General features: G+C 36.1%; 1 protein-coding gene across 5 annotated transcripts in view; it reads left to right on the forward strand.

Annotated features, from left to right (window-relative positions):
• The first annotated feature begins 214 nt into the window (after positions 1 to 214).
• Positions 215 to 15,506, forward strand: part of ODAD2 (outer dynein arm docking complex subunit 2) — a 93,665-nt gene continuing 78,373 nt past the window's right edge. For 2 of the 5 annotated variants that reach the window (XM_035545467.1, XM_035545468.1), the window contains exons 1-9: positions 215 to 277; positions 384 to 476; positions 2,345 to 2,596; positions 5,358 to 5,515; positions 6,767 to 6,962; positions 7,528 to 7,634; positions 8,080 to 8,216; positions 9,294 to 9,410; positions 13,692 to 13,912. In XM_035545467.1, coding sequence (XP_035401360.1) covers positions 267 to 277; positions 384 to 476; positions 2,345 to 2,596; positions 5,358 to 5,515; positions 6,767 to 6,962; positions 7,528 to 7,634; positions 8,080 to 8,216; positions 9,294 to 9,410; positions 13,692 to 13,912 — 1,292 coding nt within the window. In that variant the 5' untranslated portion in view covers positions 215 to 266. Of the gene's footprint in view, positions 278 to 383; positions 477 to 667; positions 802 to 1,315; positions 1,410 to 1,474; positions 1,571 to 2,344; positions 2,597 to 5,357; positions 5,516 to 6,766; positions 6,963 to 7,527; positions 7,635 to 8,079; positions 8,217 to 9,293; positions 9,411 to 13,691; positions 13,913 to 15,506 lie in introns of those variants that run through there. The other 3 variants (XM_035545469.2, XM_050709073.1, XM_035545470.2) reach the window with 3 other exon arrangements.

Below are 15,506 nucleotides of genomic sequence, written 5' to 3' on the forward strand. Positions count from 1 at the left end.
TATCTTAGCCACTGAAATATCTCCCTTTCTTGCTGTTCAGTAGAACAGAGTGATCTCACTTAGGAATTCTATTTCTTACTCCACCGACTTCTTGCTTAAAATACTCAGCTCTGTGTGAAAACTCACTGTCTTCACTCCTCACCGCCCGTGGTAGAACATACTTTTATTCCCCTTCACATTTTGCTGTTTGCACCTTCTGCCTATCAGGTTCAACCTTTAAGCAGTCCTTATTTCAGTAAAAAGAGGAGATCTAAACTTTTCTGGGAATGCCTTCACTGTAAGTATTCAAAAAGAAAATACACTAAGTCTTTACCCAGGCTTTTTACTAAAAATGCTCTTTCATTTTCACCTGATCAAATGATTTGCTTTCTGCCTTCTCAAAGGTATGCAGTGGAACAAGAAAAGCCAATGTTATCCTTAAGTCACCATTGTGCAGACTGCATGTACTCATCTGTAGTTATTGCTGGAAAGTTTCAGTAAGTAAAATGTACATGGACAATCATCTCAGAGAAAAAAATGCATTAATCCCACACTGTTATTCTTCAAGATACATCCCACATACATTTCCTGACCTTCCTCATTATTAGCGGTTTCTTACCCCGCTGAGTTTTCAGTTGGTAAAATAACTCCTGGCTGCATTAACTCTATGCTGTTGGGACAGCTGGGCTCTTCTGTCGGACTGTCCTTGAAAGGATCATTTTCTTATGCCTTGGGAAGGACGCATGTACTGGAAAGCTTAGCACAGCTTCTTGACCTCAGCTGGCTCTGCCCAGGGCTAAGCCAGTGGCAGCCATCTGACAGGTATTGAGCCAGAAAATGGAACTGGGGGTGGATAGGGAAGGGAAGGGAAGGGAAGGGAAGGGAAGGGAAGGGAAGGGAAGGGAAGGGAAGGGAAGGGAAAGATGATGTTCCCATCTGCCCAGCTCTACGAAAAGCAGGCCGGGTGGGAGTGCAGCAGCAGCCCTATTACACGCAGGTTCACCCATGGTGATGGCCTGTGTTTTCCCTTCAGTGTCTGAGGATGCTGCACTTGGAAGTTTATAGTTTTGTCCTGTTCTTAATACGTGAGGACTTTATCCATTGGCAATGCCTACCCGTATTTCCTCTACTTTCAAGAAACCCTAATTTCACATTTTAACAAGCACTTCACGCATCACCTGTCACACCGACCCAAGGAATGAAAACAGCCCGCGTTATCCTGACGAATTAAAGCTGCTTTATTGAAACGACCGCAAGCAGGGAAAGGTTTAAGCCGTGCCCCTCAGGCGCTGTGCCCCAGCGCCCCCGCCCTCCCCTCAGCGGCCGCCCCGCCGCCATTGCCCTGTGTTTACCCGCTGCTCTCGGCAACGGCCGCCGCGGGGCCCGGCCCCGTAGCAACGCCCGGGGCCCGAGCGGTTCGGCGGGGCGAGGTACGGCCGGGCTGCCGCCAGCCCGGCCCCGGGCGCGGTGCGGGGTCCCGGGGTCTCCTCAGCAGCGGGGCCTCGCTGGTTGCCGGCTCCTGCGGGTTTGGGGCGCTCGCCTGGCACCCCTCGGCTTGAAGAAAGGGTTTGGAGGCTGAGGGGGGTCCTCGGTGGGTGTTGTGGGGGGGGGGGCTCCCCTAAGCACACAGGGCTCGTAGCAGTGGCATCGACCCCACAGGAAGGACCTTTTGTTCTAGTCTTAACAGGTCTTCCGTGTCACCTCTGTCTAACAGAATTAATCAAGATGAAAACTTTCTTTCCCACCTGATTTCCCTATCTCTTTAAAAATTTTGTTGGGTTCTCAATCCCCTCTTCCCCACTTCAAGGATTTACCTGAAGTAAAATAATCATTCCCAAATATCTTTACATCTAATTATAGACTCCATAGCATATTGTAGGAGTGGTTCCTTTTGCTGGTGTTCCCTTTTTAATGGATTAGTAATGGTAAAACAGCATTTTTAGACAAGACAAAAGGCAATTGATGTTTAATGCTGTAAATTTGCTGTGAAACATTAGTATGAAAAATAAAAGTATTCTAGAGTTATAAATTGATTTTAATAACTGAAAATAGCCTTGGAGATCGTTTTAGCTTTATGGCTTCTGATAATAACCAGCATATAGCAGGGCTGGAGCTCCTGGGCACAGAAGTGAGCTAAAGCGCTGCAGAGGGTAGAATCACAAGGACTGATGACAAAGTCTGTGGTGGGCATGTGAGTGTGGGAGGAGGAGATATGTCAACTACTCAACTTTAGTGGGTGACAGTGGTAGTAGAGGTATGGTTGGACCACCAAGATGATCTTGGAGGTCTTGTCCAACCTTAATGATTCTATGATTCTATTTGAGAGCTCAGTATGGTCGTTCTCTGACTGTGTTTACTCGTTAAGGTGTCCACCTTCGATACAAGGCAAGACCATGGGAGCAGCGTTGGCAAGAGCAGCTCAGTGGACCGCTGCTGGCTATGGAACTGGCACGCTTGAAATCACCCCTTTGAATGAAGCTCTTTTAAATCAAATTATTAAGTTTGCAGAGGACTTCAGCAGTAGACATCCTCAGGAAGCAGTGGTTGTCTTCAAGGAGCCCCTGGAGTGGAAAACGCAGTTGGGCTGTTCAGCCTTTGGAGAGGGTTATGAGATCGAGTAAGTCAGAATTGCAGTGTGTTTTGAAGTGTTGAAGGTGAAGTACAAAGCAAAATTTTACTCATTTGGCATAAAAAAAGCACATTAGTGTATTTGGGATACTGAAGTGGGTTGGATTTCTTAGTGTTATATATGGATTTTTTTGAGTTAAAATGCGGTGTTTTTTTTGAGAGTTTGACTATTCTGTCTTGGTTTTGAACATGGACCTGTCCAGTTAGCATTTGTACAACTTGCACTGTCTATTCCTAAGGCTTCTGACAATTATCCATATTATATTAACTATTCCTAAGGCTTCTGACAATTATTAATTAAAAATCCTGATTAAGCATAGGTTTTAATGCTGCTATTGAGGTAGATAAACAAGCAAAACCTTGAATTTCAGCTTCTTTGAGAACTGTAGTCACCAAGTTCTTTATAAGTAGTCAATGTAAATATATTAAAATGGTTTCAGTCTTAATCAACATAGCAATTATAATGCTATAACTTATTTATCAAATACTCTTAACAGTTCTTTTAGTATTTGAAAATTAGTGCTGAAAAAATAATAAGAGGTTTATGCTTGTTTTTTAATCTGACATGAACTGGCTTTGCAATGATGCCTAAGACTTATGTGACAGTAACCCTACATAATTTTGGGGATTCTTTGAATAATGACATGACAAGGTGACCCAGATGCACAAATTCATTTTTCTTGGCTAAATCACAAAGCAACTGAAGAATTTTCAGTTTTCTTTGATAAGTAGACAAATTCCGTTCCATTTAGATAATGCAGTAGAAATACCCTAATTCTGAGAAAATATTTTCTTCCCTTCCACCGCATAGTTCTTTCCAAATAGAAATGTACACCTAATGCATACATTTCCTAAAGGGCTACTCTATATCATCCTTTACATTTGGGGGATTTTTAGGCACTAGTTTTTTTTTTTTTTAACACATTTCTTTTAGAAATCTGAAGAGAAAGTTCAATGTCCTCTACAGCTAGTCTTCAGTTCAAGTATAGTCATAATACTTAGCTAAATAATATTTCCCCCAGGTAAAATTCTGTATATGAATACATGTTTTTTTTGTCTTTTTTTTCCTATAGAGTCATGGAACTTAATCTCAGACAGAACAATTAGTTAATTTTTCCTGACATTCAGTATACTACAAACCTTTAGATGTCATTCAGTTACATGGGTATGAACAACATAACTAAAGTTTGCATTAAACATCATGCAGAAGGACAGCAAGTCTTAGACTATAAGCTAAACTTTGTTTAAACTATTAAGTCTTTTATCTGCCTTTCATTTATATGAAACTTCTAAGAATTCATTAACCTTCTTAAGGGAAGTAGGTTACTGAGCTATCAGCAGTCTCCAAAAAATATACAGGCATATAAATATTGACCACAACAAAGATCCAAGCAGTGTACAGAAGGGCTTGTCTGGCTGTATTTTTAGCAGTCTATTGAAGAAGAGAAGTAGAAGCAGGAGACAGGAAGTAGTGAGCTTTGCTGTAACCTGGAAAACATGGTAACCTAACCCTGAAGAAAGGACTTCAGAGGGAGGGAGATTCTGATGGATGGTGACGGAAAAAAATCAGATTTGATTCCTCCTGTGGTAAACAGGATTTTATACACTGCAAATTAAAAAAGATGGAACCAAATAAGTAACTGACATTATACCTAACTTCTCTTAACAGAGACTACTTACAATATTATTTTTATCTGTTTAGTTATATCAGAGTTCAGTCTAGTTTCAGGATGGATAACGCAGGAGTTACACTAAGGATGGTCAATTGAAGCAGGATCAGAAAAAAGTTGGAGGCTTTGCAAAATAATTGTTTACAGTAAGGAATCATGGACACACACAAAGAAAGGAACTAAAATGGGAGTTGGAGGTATTACAAAAGGATTTAAAGCACTATCTGAAGCTACCCAGAAGAAAAAAGGTGAAAGTCTCAGATATAGATTGGATCAGGGAGGTAATTAGCAGCTTGGATGTCATGGACAGGAAGCTTTCTCTACAGCAAGAAGCAAGCAAGCAATTTTGAGCAAGTAGATGTTTACACATGTGCTATGGAAAGGAAATCGACATACATTTAATACATATAAATACTGCATATTTACTTCTTGTAAATAAAAGCATACATTTTTATATATAAAATAATTTATAATTCAAAGAGGGTGGACATAACTCAGGGAAAATTGGTAAGGTTAAAGCATTGTAAGGCCGTAGTCAAAAATGCTTTCAACATTCTGAAGAGGCAAAGCTTGAAGGCAAAAGAATCATTCCTACAGTTCTTGCTTAAATCTCGGTATTTAATTGGTCTCAAGTAGAAACAATGGCTCAGGTAATCCTAGAACTCCTCATGCTAGCAATATGGATCATTTGTTAAATGATTTATGATGTTTTAAATCAGTTATCAGTTCTGAGCTCTGTAGTCAGAAAATCACTTAGAAGTCCTATAGTTGAACATACAGAAGATGAGTGAACATTCTGTGAGACTAAACGACAGGTGTGACCAGTCCTGTAAGACTCCTTTTTCACAAATTTAGCCTGTCAAAATTCTGTTTAAAGGTGTTGCCAAGGTCAAGCAAATGAGTTACAGGTGTCTGATTTGCAGTGAATAAAGTGGTTTACCTTGGAATCTTTCTGAAAACTAGTTTAAAGAAATTGTAAAGCTTTATCATGTGTAGCTTACATAATATTCAAGATTCATCTCTAAAATTTGTTGTTTATTAAAGTTCCTCTTTTTAAAATATAAAATCTATTTTTTCCAGTGGAGCAACTGTTAAGTCTGAAGCCAAAGATGAGGATGGCCAGCCCTTGCTTCTCCTCACTGCATCAAATCTCAGAGTTCGCAATTTTGACCAGCTGTCCCGTTTGCTACAAATCGCTATGGAGAAAAAGTTGAAGGAAGCACAGGCATGCCTTGAAGGTTTAATTACTTTCTTTTTTCATCTTTGTTTTAAAAAGCTTGTCTTCTTGAATTTGTGTTTATGAAATCTGAAGAAAGAATGCATGTCCTCATTTTAAGTATATGAAAAGGTGTTGATTCATGAATGTGGCCAAAAGTTCTCATCCAGGACTTAATGAAGCTTCTGTTTCTTCTTTTGTTTTCACATAAATCAGTAACAAAGAAATCTGAAATAAAGTTAAAATAAAACTGTTGATTTTCATATAGAAATTCACGTATACTGAGTAGTACACCAGCTATTGCAACAGACAGTAGGCTTAAGTTTCAGAGGAAGAATGTCTCATTGGAAGCTTACAGCAATTTTTCCTGTGATTGCAATTTAACCCACTTTTAAAATGTTACATCCCTTAAAATATTCAAGGAGAAAAATAATCTTATATGCTAAGGACGTTCTTACCTGCACGACATTCATGGTGAACATTTCCAGGTCCTTCTCACAGAAGCTTTTGAAATACAGGGACTGATACTTTTATCGTGTCATATTCAAGTCCTAGTTTTACTAACTGACAAGACCCTTGGTATGCTAAACTGGATATCCTCCTCTCATCGGAGGCAGAAGAGATCAGTAATGTTCCTTAGTACCATTAGTAGAAACTGGATCTGCAATACTAAAATATCAATACCTACACTGGATCAAACTTAAGATGCGTCTAGCCCAGGGTCCTTCACTGGGAGTGATCAACCATGAATAATAGGGAAGAATAATATGGACTGAGTATCGTGCTGAGACATTCACAGCTGCATGGGACTTCGTTTTCAAGAACAGGGCAAATTGTTTTTGTAAAACCCACTGACATGAAGCTATATCACTGTTTACAAAAAAAAAAAAAAAGGACAGCTGGCATAGCCGAGGAAGTAATGGGACCATTGGGAATGTTGCTAGAAAACTTTAAACATGTTCTTTAACACTAAATCATATTTCCCAAATGGTCCATTTTCAGTGAGTTAAGCCCATTGATTTCCTGTTTTGGTGATCAGCAGGGCAATTTTACATGAAAAGGGACTGTTGATAAAAGGGAATATTTAATATTTACTTCTTGGTTGAATGAATCAACCAATTTTTTTTCCTTTTTTTTTTTTTTTCCTTGTGAAAAGCAGTTTTGTAAATTAATAGCATCAAAATTATTTGGCAGTTGAGATAAAAAGTGTTACTCTTACCTAATCATTTTTAATGTAGTATCATATTATACTGATTCTGTTTCGTGTTTACAGCTAACAGAGACCCTATAGTGAAAATTCTTGGCCCTGAATATGGGACTGTTGAAGGAGAAGATAAGTCCATGTTGCATTTACTTGAAAAAGTGAAAAAAGGTGATGACCCTGAAACAGAGAAGAAAATGAAAATTTTTATTCTTCTTCATCAGCTGGATATGCAACTCCTTAATAGTTCTTTAAAACACATTTCACAGTAAGTGCTTTTCAAATGCAACCTAAGTATGTCAGCTAGTGCATTTTTTGTTTTATAGTTAAGCTAGATTGTTTTCAACCCACAACATGTGCTTTTGGTGTGATATAAAGAAATTTATTGAAATGACTTTCACTGTTCACTGAGTTATTGAAAAAAACTTTTTTCTTTTTTTTTTTTCCCTTAAAGATTTTGATGTAGGTGTGGGTATGTGAGTGTGTGCCTGCAAGTGTTTTTGTTTTTATTGCATGTGTTTTGCATTTTGGTAGCAAATTGAAGTAATTTGTACAAATAACAAAGTAACAGTTAAATATTTTCAGGGAAATGTTTATTTCTTCATGAAAGCACTTTGAGTCTGGTTCATAGTTACAAGGCCTTCTTAGCTATGGAGCTAAAATATCTCTGAACTAACAGATAAAAATCAAGAAAAAAATGGGAGATGACCCATCTCCAGATTTTTGTTTGTACTACTAAGACTCAGTGTACAAGAAAAATATAATATTCTCTTTTGATATCTCTGTGCACATCCTTTTGATGATAGATTTTAGACCTTTTCTATTAATTGCAGAGACGTAAGACTAAGTCCAGCTGCTGTAAATAATGAAGTGAATCTTCTCAAGAATTTCTCTGGGAAAGGAGAAGACACAGTACTGGAATCACTGGAATATACATCAGGTCCGAATTTTATCACATCTAACTTTTGCATATACCCATATTAAAGTAGTTGACTTCTGTGTGGAATGTGTTAAAATGATTGTGTTAATAAATATAAATAGTTTATCTCCACTTTAACGTTATGAAGTAAAATAAAATATATTTTCAGATATGTAATGCTCTTCTTCAGCCTTTACTGACAGAAATAATCTCCAGTCTTCATTAGAATTAGAATAAATAAACAGAGTCCCTGATCCTGAAAAGTGCTAGGTGTAGTTGTAGTTGTTTGTTGGACTGGACCATGGGTCACAGATTTTTGCCTGATTGATTCCCAACTGAGTATGAGTGCTTAAGAGGAAGATACTGTTTTGGGAGCTTGATTTGATTTCATTATATTAATCATCAGGAATAATTATCAAAATACACTTTTAAATTGGATAAAAATACTAATGCTAATTGGTTACAGATTACACGTTCTCTAATGGATGCAGAGCTCCTCCCTGGAGACAAGTGCATGGAGAAATTTGTTACTTAATTATCAAACCACATGACACTGATCCGTTGTGTATCACTTGCAGCACGGCAGGAGTGTTTTTGAATGGAGTAAGTAATAATGAAGGCTACCGTGAAGTGACAAATATTTGTATGTGCTAAAGTCAGAGATCCATCAGGTTTAGGGGAGTGGTATTGAAGCTGTAAGGCCTTCAGAGTTACTTTATTGGTACTGATGGAGAAGGAACAGTAATAAGTGTATGCTAGTTTTCCCATACTTTTAGAACTCTTTTTCTTCAAGGTTTGTACCAGGAATGTATTCTGTACTTTTTGCTAGGAGTGGTTGTTTAGTCTTTGCATGTGCCCTCCCTGTTCTTCACACTACTCCTATTTAAAGGTACTGTGGGACCAGATGTCTCTCTAGTCCCTCATTGCTCTTGATCTGAGGTGTAGTATTATTGCATGGCTAATATTGATGACGCTTGATATTGTCACTCATATGTATAGCTTGCATTTGTCTGTTTGTAAATCATAAGCAGTTCTTTCTCCTTTAAATGGAACCTTTTTAGAAATTTTTTATTTCTTTTTGTCTACTTTTCATTCTGGTTACCTCTTCCTTTACAAATAACTTTCGTACAGGCGTAACAGTCCCCTATATGGCTTAAGCATTAACCAAAATTTTTTTATATGTTTCGAAGAGAGACTGATGTCCCTCAGGTATAACTCTACACATTGTTTTTCCCTGATTTTTTTTTTTTTTTAAAAGGAAATTTTGATTTAGGATGTTTTAATGGATAAAAATTAATAAAGCATAGGCTGAGTCAGGTCACATTATTTTCTGATCCTTTTAAACATCCACTGCAGTGCATTGGAAGCTCACATTTAGTTGGTTGTTTGCCATGAGCCCTAAACCCTTTTCAGTTGAAGTGCCCACAGTACAGTGAACTTTTCCTGATAGTAGTTACCTGCAGAATTTTGTGTAAGATCTTGATTATTTGTTGGGATCTGTGGAGGTGATCCATGCATCTTCACTGACTGTTACTGAAGTCTGATGCTGATCATGAAGCTTCTGCACCTAATTGTTACAGTGTATGATGCCCGTGCTCTTTAGCAGTATTTTATGATACAGATTAACTTACCTATGTAAGGTGATACTATTACTAATTTTATATTTATTCTTTTTTGAAGGGTGAGCTAAAGAGTAAAGGTGACGTTGACTATGAAAGAAAAAGTGACATATATAAAGATATTGTCACATTTTTAAGGGAGAGATCACCTAGATTTGTAGAAAATATGGCTAAGCAGGTACGTATTTACTGAACTACATGTATATTGTACTTTGTAATAACGTAAATTGGTAAGAATTACATTATAAACCTGTCTGTAAATAAACATTTACATTCTTTATCAAAGTTAACTCTTTGATTAAATGCAGAATTTTAAAGACTGAAATGCCTTTATTAGTTTACTTTGCATTTTTTTCAGTTTCTACTAAAAATATTCCCTTTGTAAATATCTAGCTTATCATGTAAAAAGTTATTCTCTATTAAAGAAGTAGTAAACTTAAAAATACTTATTTACAGTACTTACACTGTGTTGCTTTTTCAAAATCACTTTCCCAAGAATGTGAAATATTTCAAGTGTTTCATTTATTTGTTTTATTTAATTTTACCATTTAATGTATCTCTGTTGTCAAAGTGCTGTCCAACGTTCCTAGGAGAAGCAGTGTACATAGTTTTATGAAGTCCTGGTTTAATCATTTCTCTACAGCCCCTTCATCCTATTTTCTGTGATACAGTGTATGAATTTCCCAGACTATCTTTTAAATTCTATCATTATAAACCATGACCAAAACAAAACTCAGAAGAGTTTGTACGAAAGGCTACATGCAGGCTGTGCCACTGTATCTTATGTATCTGGACTGTCCCGTGTTACGTGGTTCCTGAATTATTTCTCTCTATCACCATGTTTTAGTCTGTCTGTTATCTGTCTGCATCGCCCATATTCTAATCACAGCTTGAGCTCAGACTATTTCTTATGCTTCTGAGAAGAATGTTGTAACCAACTTACTATTCTGATAATTGCAATGTAATTGTAATTTTAAGTGCAGTAGCTGCCAGTTTACATTCAGGCAGTTGCACGTTAGAAAGTACTGACACCACAGACATTATTTTATGGATTGTCTAAACCTTGTGTGAAATTACTTTGGGCTTCCCAATGAGTTAGCTCCACTGTTGTGAAATGGAACATACAAGTCATACTAAGCAACAATTGTTAAACCTTGCAAACATGTAATCCTGAATAAAACATACATTTGCATTCAACAATTCTACGATAAAAGCACGAAATGTGTGCTTAAAAGAAAGTCCCATGTTAAGAGTCCTAGTGTCTACTTAAAAAGCCTGGAGTTGCCTGGAACTCAAGAGTTATTTGTGGAGAGGGCCTGTACTACATGGCCTGTTTCTCTGTAGCATAGCTGCACTGAAGCTTTGCAAACACATCTTCCCCCAGGAATTATCCTGAATGCCCATTACTGAAGCACAGACCTCTGATGGAAAGTAATCAATCTGGAAGCCATGTGCAACTAAATAACGGTTCAACTGGACCTAAGTTCAGCATGTTTTAGCAGAACCCCATCTAACGACAAAATGACAAATGAAAAGAAATAAAGGGACAAACCGCTGTCATATGTACATAAAAGTTTTCTAGAGGAAATAGGAAGCATAATATCAGCAAAGATAGAACACTTACATTGAACATGACACTTGCTATGTACTATTAAAACTAGACTTCATAATACTTATGTTATTAAAAAAATGTTTAAATTTTGGAATCATGAATAGAGTTTTTTTCCCCATAATGTTTTGTGTTTGAAAGCGGATAACATGCTATTGTAGTTATCATTCTATCATACAGTATTATGTGGTTTGATCCAATATGTGAAGTCAGCTTCTAATTTTGCATAAAAAATTCTGCTTGTATTCTGGTATTATTCTTTATGGAGTACTGGAAATGTTAAAGCAGGAAAATATGACATCCTTATGGAAAAGGTCAACTTTTTATGACAATATTTTCCTGTGATCAAAACCACTTGAATTTTTATCTTCATTCTTTGTGACCCAAATATAAATAATAGCCCAATGTTTTTACAAGAACTGCCTGATTTAAATTTCAGAGCTAAGAGTTATGTATCCAGCTTACACAGTTGCTGTTGTTCCAGTCAGTCAAAAATGCAGGGGTGTCTGGCATTTACTTAGAGTGCTAAACTAGGTAGAGTGAAGAGCATCGTATTTTGTCTGTTACAACAGAATCACACAGTACCACTACAATTTTAGTTGTTTCATCATTCCTGTCAAAAATCACTTTTTACAGACTTCTAGTGTGCTTATAACAGATTAATAACTTTGTGGTAAAATTCATTACGGGTTAAAGCCTGTCAGAAGTTTCATTGTTATTTATATTCAATTTTGATTGTTGTAAGGAGGAAGTCATTAACAGGGAAAATTACATATGCTTAGGTTCCGATTTTGGGGGATGTAGGACTGTTATTTACTTTTCTGAGATACAAAAGCTCGATGGTTTCGAAAGAACAGAGCATTTCAAATTGCATACATAAATACAGTAGCTTATTGTAACAGTAATGGAATTAAATGCTAAGTTCTTCTGTTCAGAAGTGTTCTTCTCTACAGAACTCTTTAGAAGAGTTCTAAAGTTTTATCCTATATGCAAAGTTTTCTTTTCTTCTAAAGTTTTTACTTATCCTATATGCAAATATTTCTTTAATGTTATATCTACATATTGGTTTACTTTTATAAATGTGACAGTATATGAATGTTTTAGATATAGTTACCGCTTGAATAGATTTTCAAAGTGGTTTGGCTTCATATGATGATCATGGAAGCTAAAATAAGGTAGTATTTTAAATATTAATAAACATTTAAAATATTAATAATTGTAAATATGAATGTGGATGTTAAATAAAGCGTGTACCCTTCTGTACTGTTTTTCTGCCCTGCTTATAAATATAATGTAGCTACTCAAGAAATGTTTACATGCTAGGTAAGAGTAAATAAATAGAATTTATCCCATTTTCCTTCAGTTGTCATATAGAATCATAGAATCATATAAGTCATTTATTCTGTATTTCCTGTGTAAATTACTGAAGAATGTAAACTATACCATTTTAACAGCTTACAAATATCATATCCTGTTGCCTTTCTGATGAGCTAGTTCAGTACATTCTGCATTCTAAAATTAAAATTTAAACAAGTTTAGACTGTAGAGCTGCACTGCATTTTATTTAAAGGAAAATCAGCTTTACTCTAGAACTCCAAAAAGTACAGAAGTATTTTCAGGCTTCCCTGTATAAAATAAAATATGACTAGAAGTAATTTTAATTGATTTTCTGAGGAGAGGAGAGCTTCAAAAAGCTTATTACGTATACATTTACTGCAAAACCAATTAACTTTTATAATATCTTGTTTAAGCTAACATTTAGAAGTGCTGTGTTGGTATATAGCACTGTAGGAAACATGCTTTAAAAATGTGTTTAGCTGGTCTAGCGACAGCATCAGTTCCCTCATGGTTTGACTGTCATGGTAAATTGTCCTGTTTAAAGTATGTTTTTAGAATGAGAGAATTAACAAGAATTAATTTACGATTGGGTGGTTGGGTCAGCAAGCCAGGAACAGCCGATTCTCATCAGAGACTAATCGAAGACAGACCATGCTGTGACAGTCTCCTTAAAACTGCCTTGAATCAGATACATAAAGGAATGTCTTCACCTTTCTGGTAGTGACAGCTGCAATAATAATAATAAGTAACGATCATATGCTGTCTTTCCTGTGAAAATTGAGTATGTTCCAATAGAAAATAACAGTTCACAAGAGTCCCTTCTGTTCTGGATATTTTTGATCAGCCACGGTACCAGACACAGACAGCTGGAGGATTCATAGGTGCCACTCAGCTCCACTCTTGCATGTGACTTGTTCACCAATGTGTTGTCCTGAGAGACACAAAATGAAAAAAATTAAATGGATTATATTTATATTCTGACTATAAAACTATTCTAAACTATATCAAATTAAATTACTTGGAACTGAAGTCTAGCAGTTTATCATAGGCTATTTTCAGTTTTATGTTCATTATTTTTTCTGTGGGATTTTTTTGTAAATCCTTTATGCAGGGAAATAGGTTTTTATATAAATGGTCCATTGAAAGCAGAATGACTGAGTCTTAAAACTCATTTGGAATTAGGTTCTATAGAAGTGCTTGTGTCACAAATTATTTAACCCAGTAGAAATTGAACAACACTCAATATTCAAGTATATTCAAGAAGTTCCAAATTTAACTTGTTCATTTATTTCAAAAACTTTAGTTTACATACAGTAACAGATACTTTTCATATTAATTTAACATTTCATTCTTTTAAAGGTAGTCTTATTGTATGCCTATAATTTAATTCCACATTTAATAAATACCTTTTTTATTCACTGCATCCTGGAATTTTGCTTATAACTTATTGTTTTAATGTGCATTATTCATATAACAGTATGGCTGACAAACCATGTCTCCTCCTTTTGTTAGGAATATACTTTTTTTAAAGAACCAATGTATGAGAAAAATTATCAGCGTGTAGAAGTAGTTGATGCTAAGGTCTCTGGCCAATCCCAGAACCATTATGATTACACAGAAAAGAACATACATGAGAAAGTGAAAAGTTCTGCTGCAAAAAGCAAATCCACTGACAAGAAGAAATTAGAACCATCTATGAATTGGAAGAACATTGGGCTTTCTGCTGCCCGGAGGTAAGTAGTTGTCACCTTCCTAATTGAATTTTCAATAGATCTCTCTAACCTGTGCTAGTGATTGGACTGCCTGTTACAGTTTGCATTATTATCCCAAGTTAAGAGCAATAAAACAAAGTCTGCTACATGCAAATGTCCAAGGAAAGAGACCTGACTAGCAGAGGAATTTCTTACTGTTCTCTCCTATCATATAACAATTTTGATGATGTTACAGCAAGACAAGGCAGGGATATTTCTTGGAACCATCTGCATTGCTTGGTCCTTCAGGACTGTCATGTTGTCATAGTTTTTGTGCAAAGTGCCCTTTAAAGCAAGAAAGAATAGACAATATAATCTGAACAACACTTTCTAAGGGAGGCAGAGGACATCCAGGATGGAAAAACAAGATGACTCTCAATTATAATACCAATTTTTAATATTTCCAAATCATATGAGCTACTTTTCTAACTCTTTTTAGCAACAGTCATCACTAATGGGGCTATCTCAAAGTTCGGATACCCAAAATAGAGTATACATATATTGGATACTCTATTTTAGATTTTTCATCTGAAATCAGAACCCTATTTCTGATTTCGTAATTTCTTATTTTGTGTTAGTAGATGAAAAAAAAGGCTTTGATTGCCATCTTACAAAAATAAAAGAGGTCAATATCCTCTCAGGTTTGCCATTTTGACATGTTGACATGTTGCAAGAAATGTTTTATGAGGTTTTGGATGTGTCCTACAGTCATCAGTTTAAAAAAAAAAAAAAAAAAAAAGAGGTTTGCCAGGAAAAAGAGCTTATTTTTTTCCACAATCATTATTTCAGTCTAGATGTAGTGAAATTGGGTGTAATCATACTTTCATAAACAAACTGTGAGTATTCTCCCTTATTGTTATGACTGGGATAGTATGACCAACCCAGGCTCAAAAGGACATTTTGTTTTCACGATATTATAAATTAGGAACAAAAAAAGTATCAGTGATTTTGCCCAGCTGGGTCTGGGACTCCTCTTGGAATACGAGGGAAGGAAGATATATTGTATGCACCATGATCAAAGCTACAGAACAGCTCAATGGAAGAAAAAACAACTAGACAAACCAGAACTCTTTTGCGTTGAAAAAAGATGCCTGGGGGACAATAAGAGAGAGATTAAAAAGGAAAAAAGACTGAAGAAGGTGTCTGTTCTAATACAAGAACACATGATAGCAAATGAAATGAGCCTCAGTGAGACCAGTTCAGAATAAAGGGACATATTTCTCACAAAACATGTGGCTAAGCTCTAATTATTATTTTTTTTTTTTGCCACGGGAGGGTAGAGGCCATTCAATTATGTGAGTTAAAAAAGCAACCAAGACAAAGTAATGGAAGAAATATCCATCCAAAACCGTTAATGTAGGGACACTTAGGATTTCCCTGAACTAGAATTTGCTGAGGAATATTCTGGAAAAAAGTATTCCTCTGTTGTTCTCCTGCTGCTACCTAGATAGGTGCTATTCATCATAATTAAAGATGGTAACCTAGGATAGATGGTCTGGCTACATATACTTATTCTTTGGTCTTGTATTGCATACAGGTCATGCATGATGCAAATTTTCTAATATTCCACTGTTTT

Source organism: Cygnus atratus, chromosome 2 (assembly GCF_013377495.2).
Source record: "Cygnus atratus isolate AKBS03 ecotype Queensland, Australia chromosome 2, CAtr_DNAZoo_HiC_assembly, whole genome shotgun sequence".
In the NCBI taxonomy this organism is placed as follows: domain Eukaryota; kingdom Metazoa; phylum Chordata; class Aves; order Anseriformes; family Anatidae; genus Cygnus; species Cygnus atratus.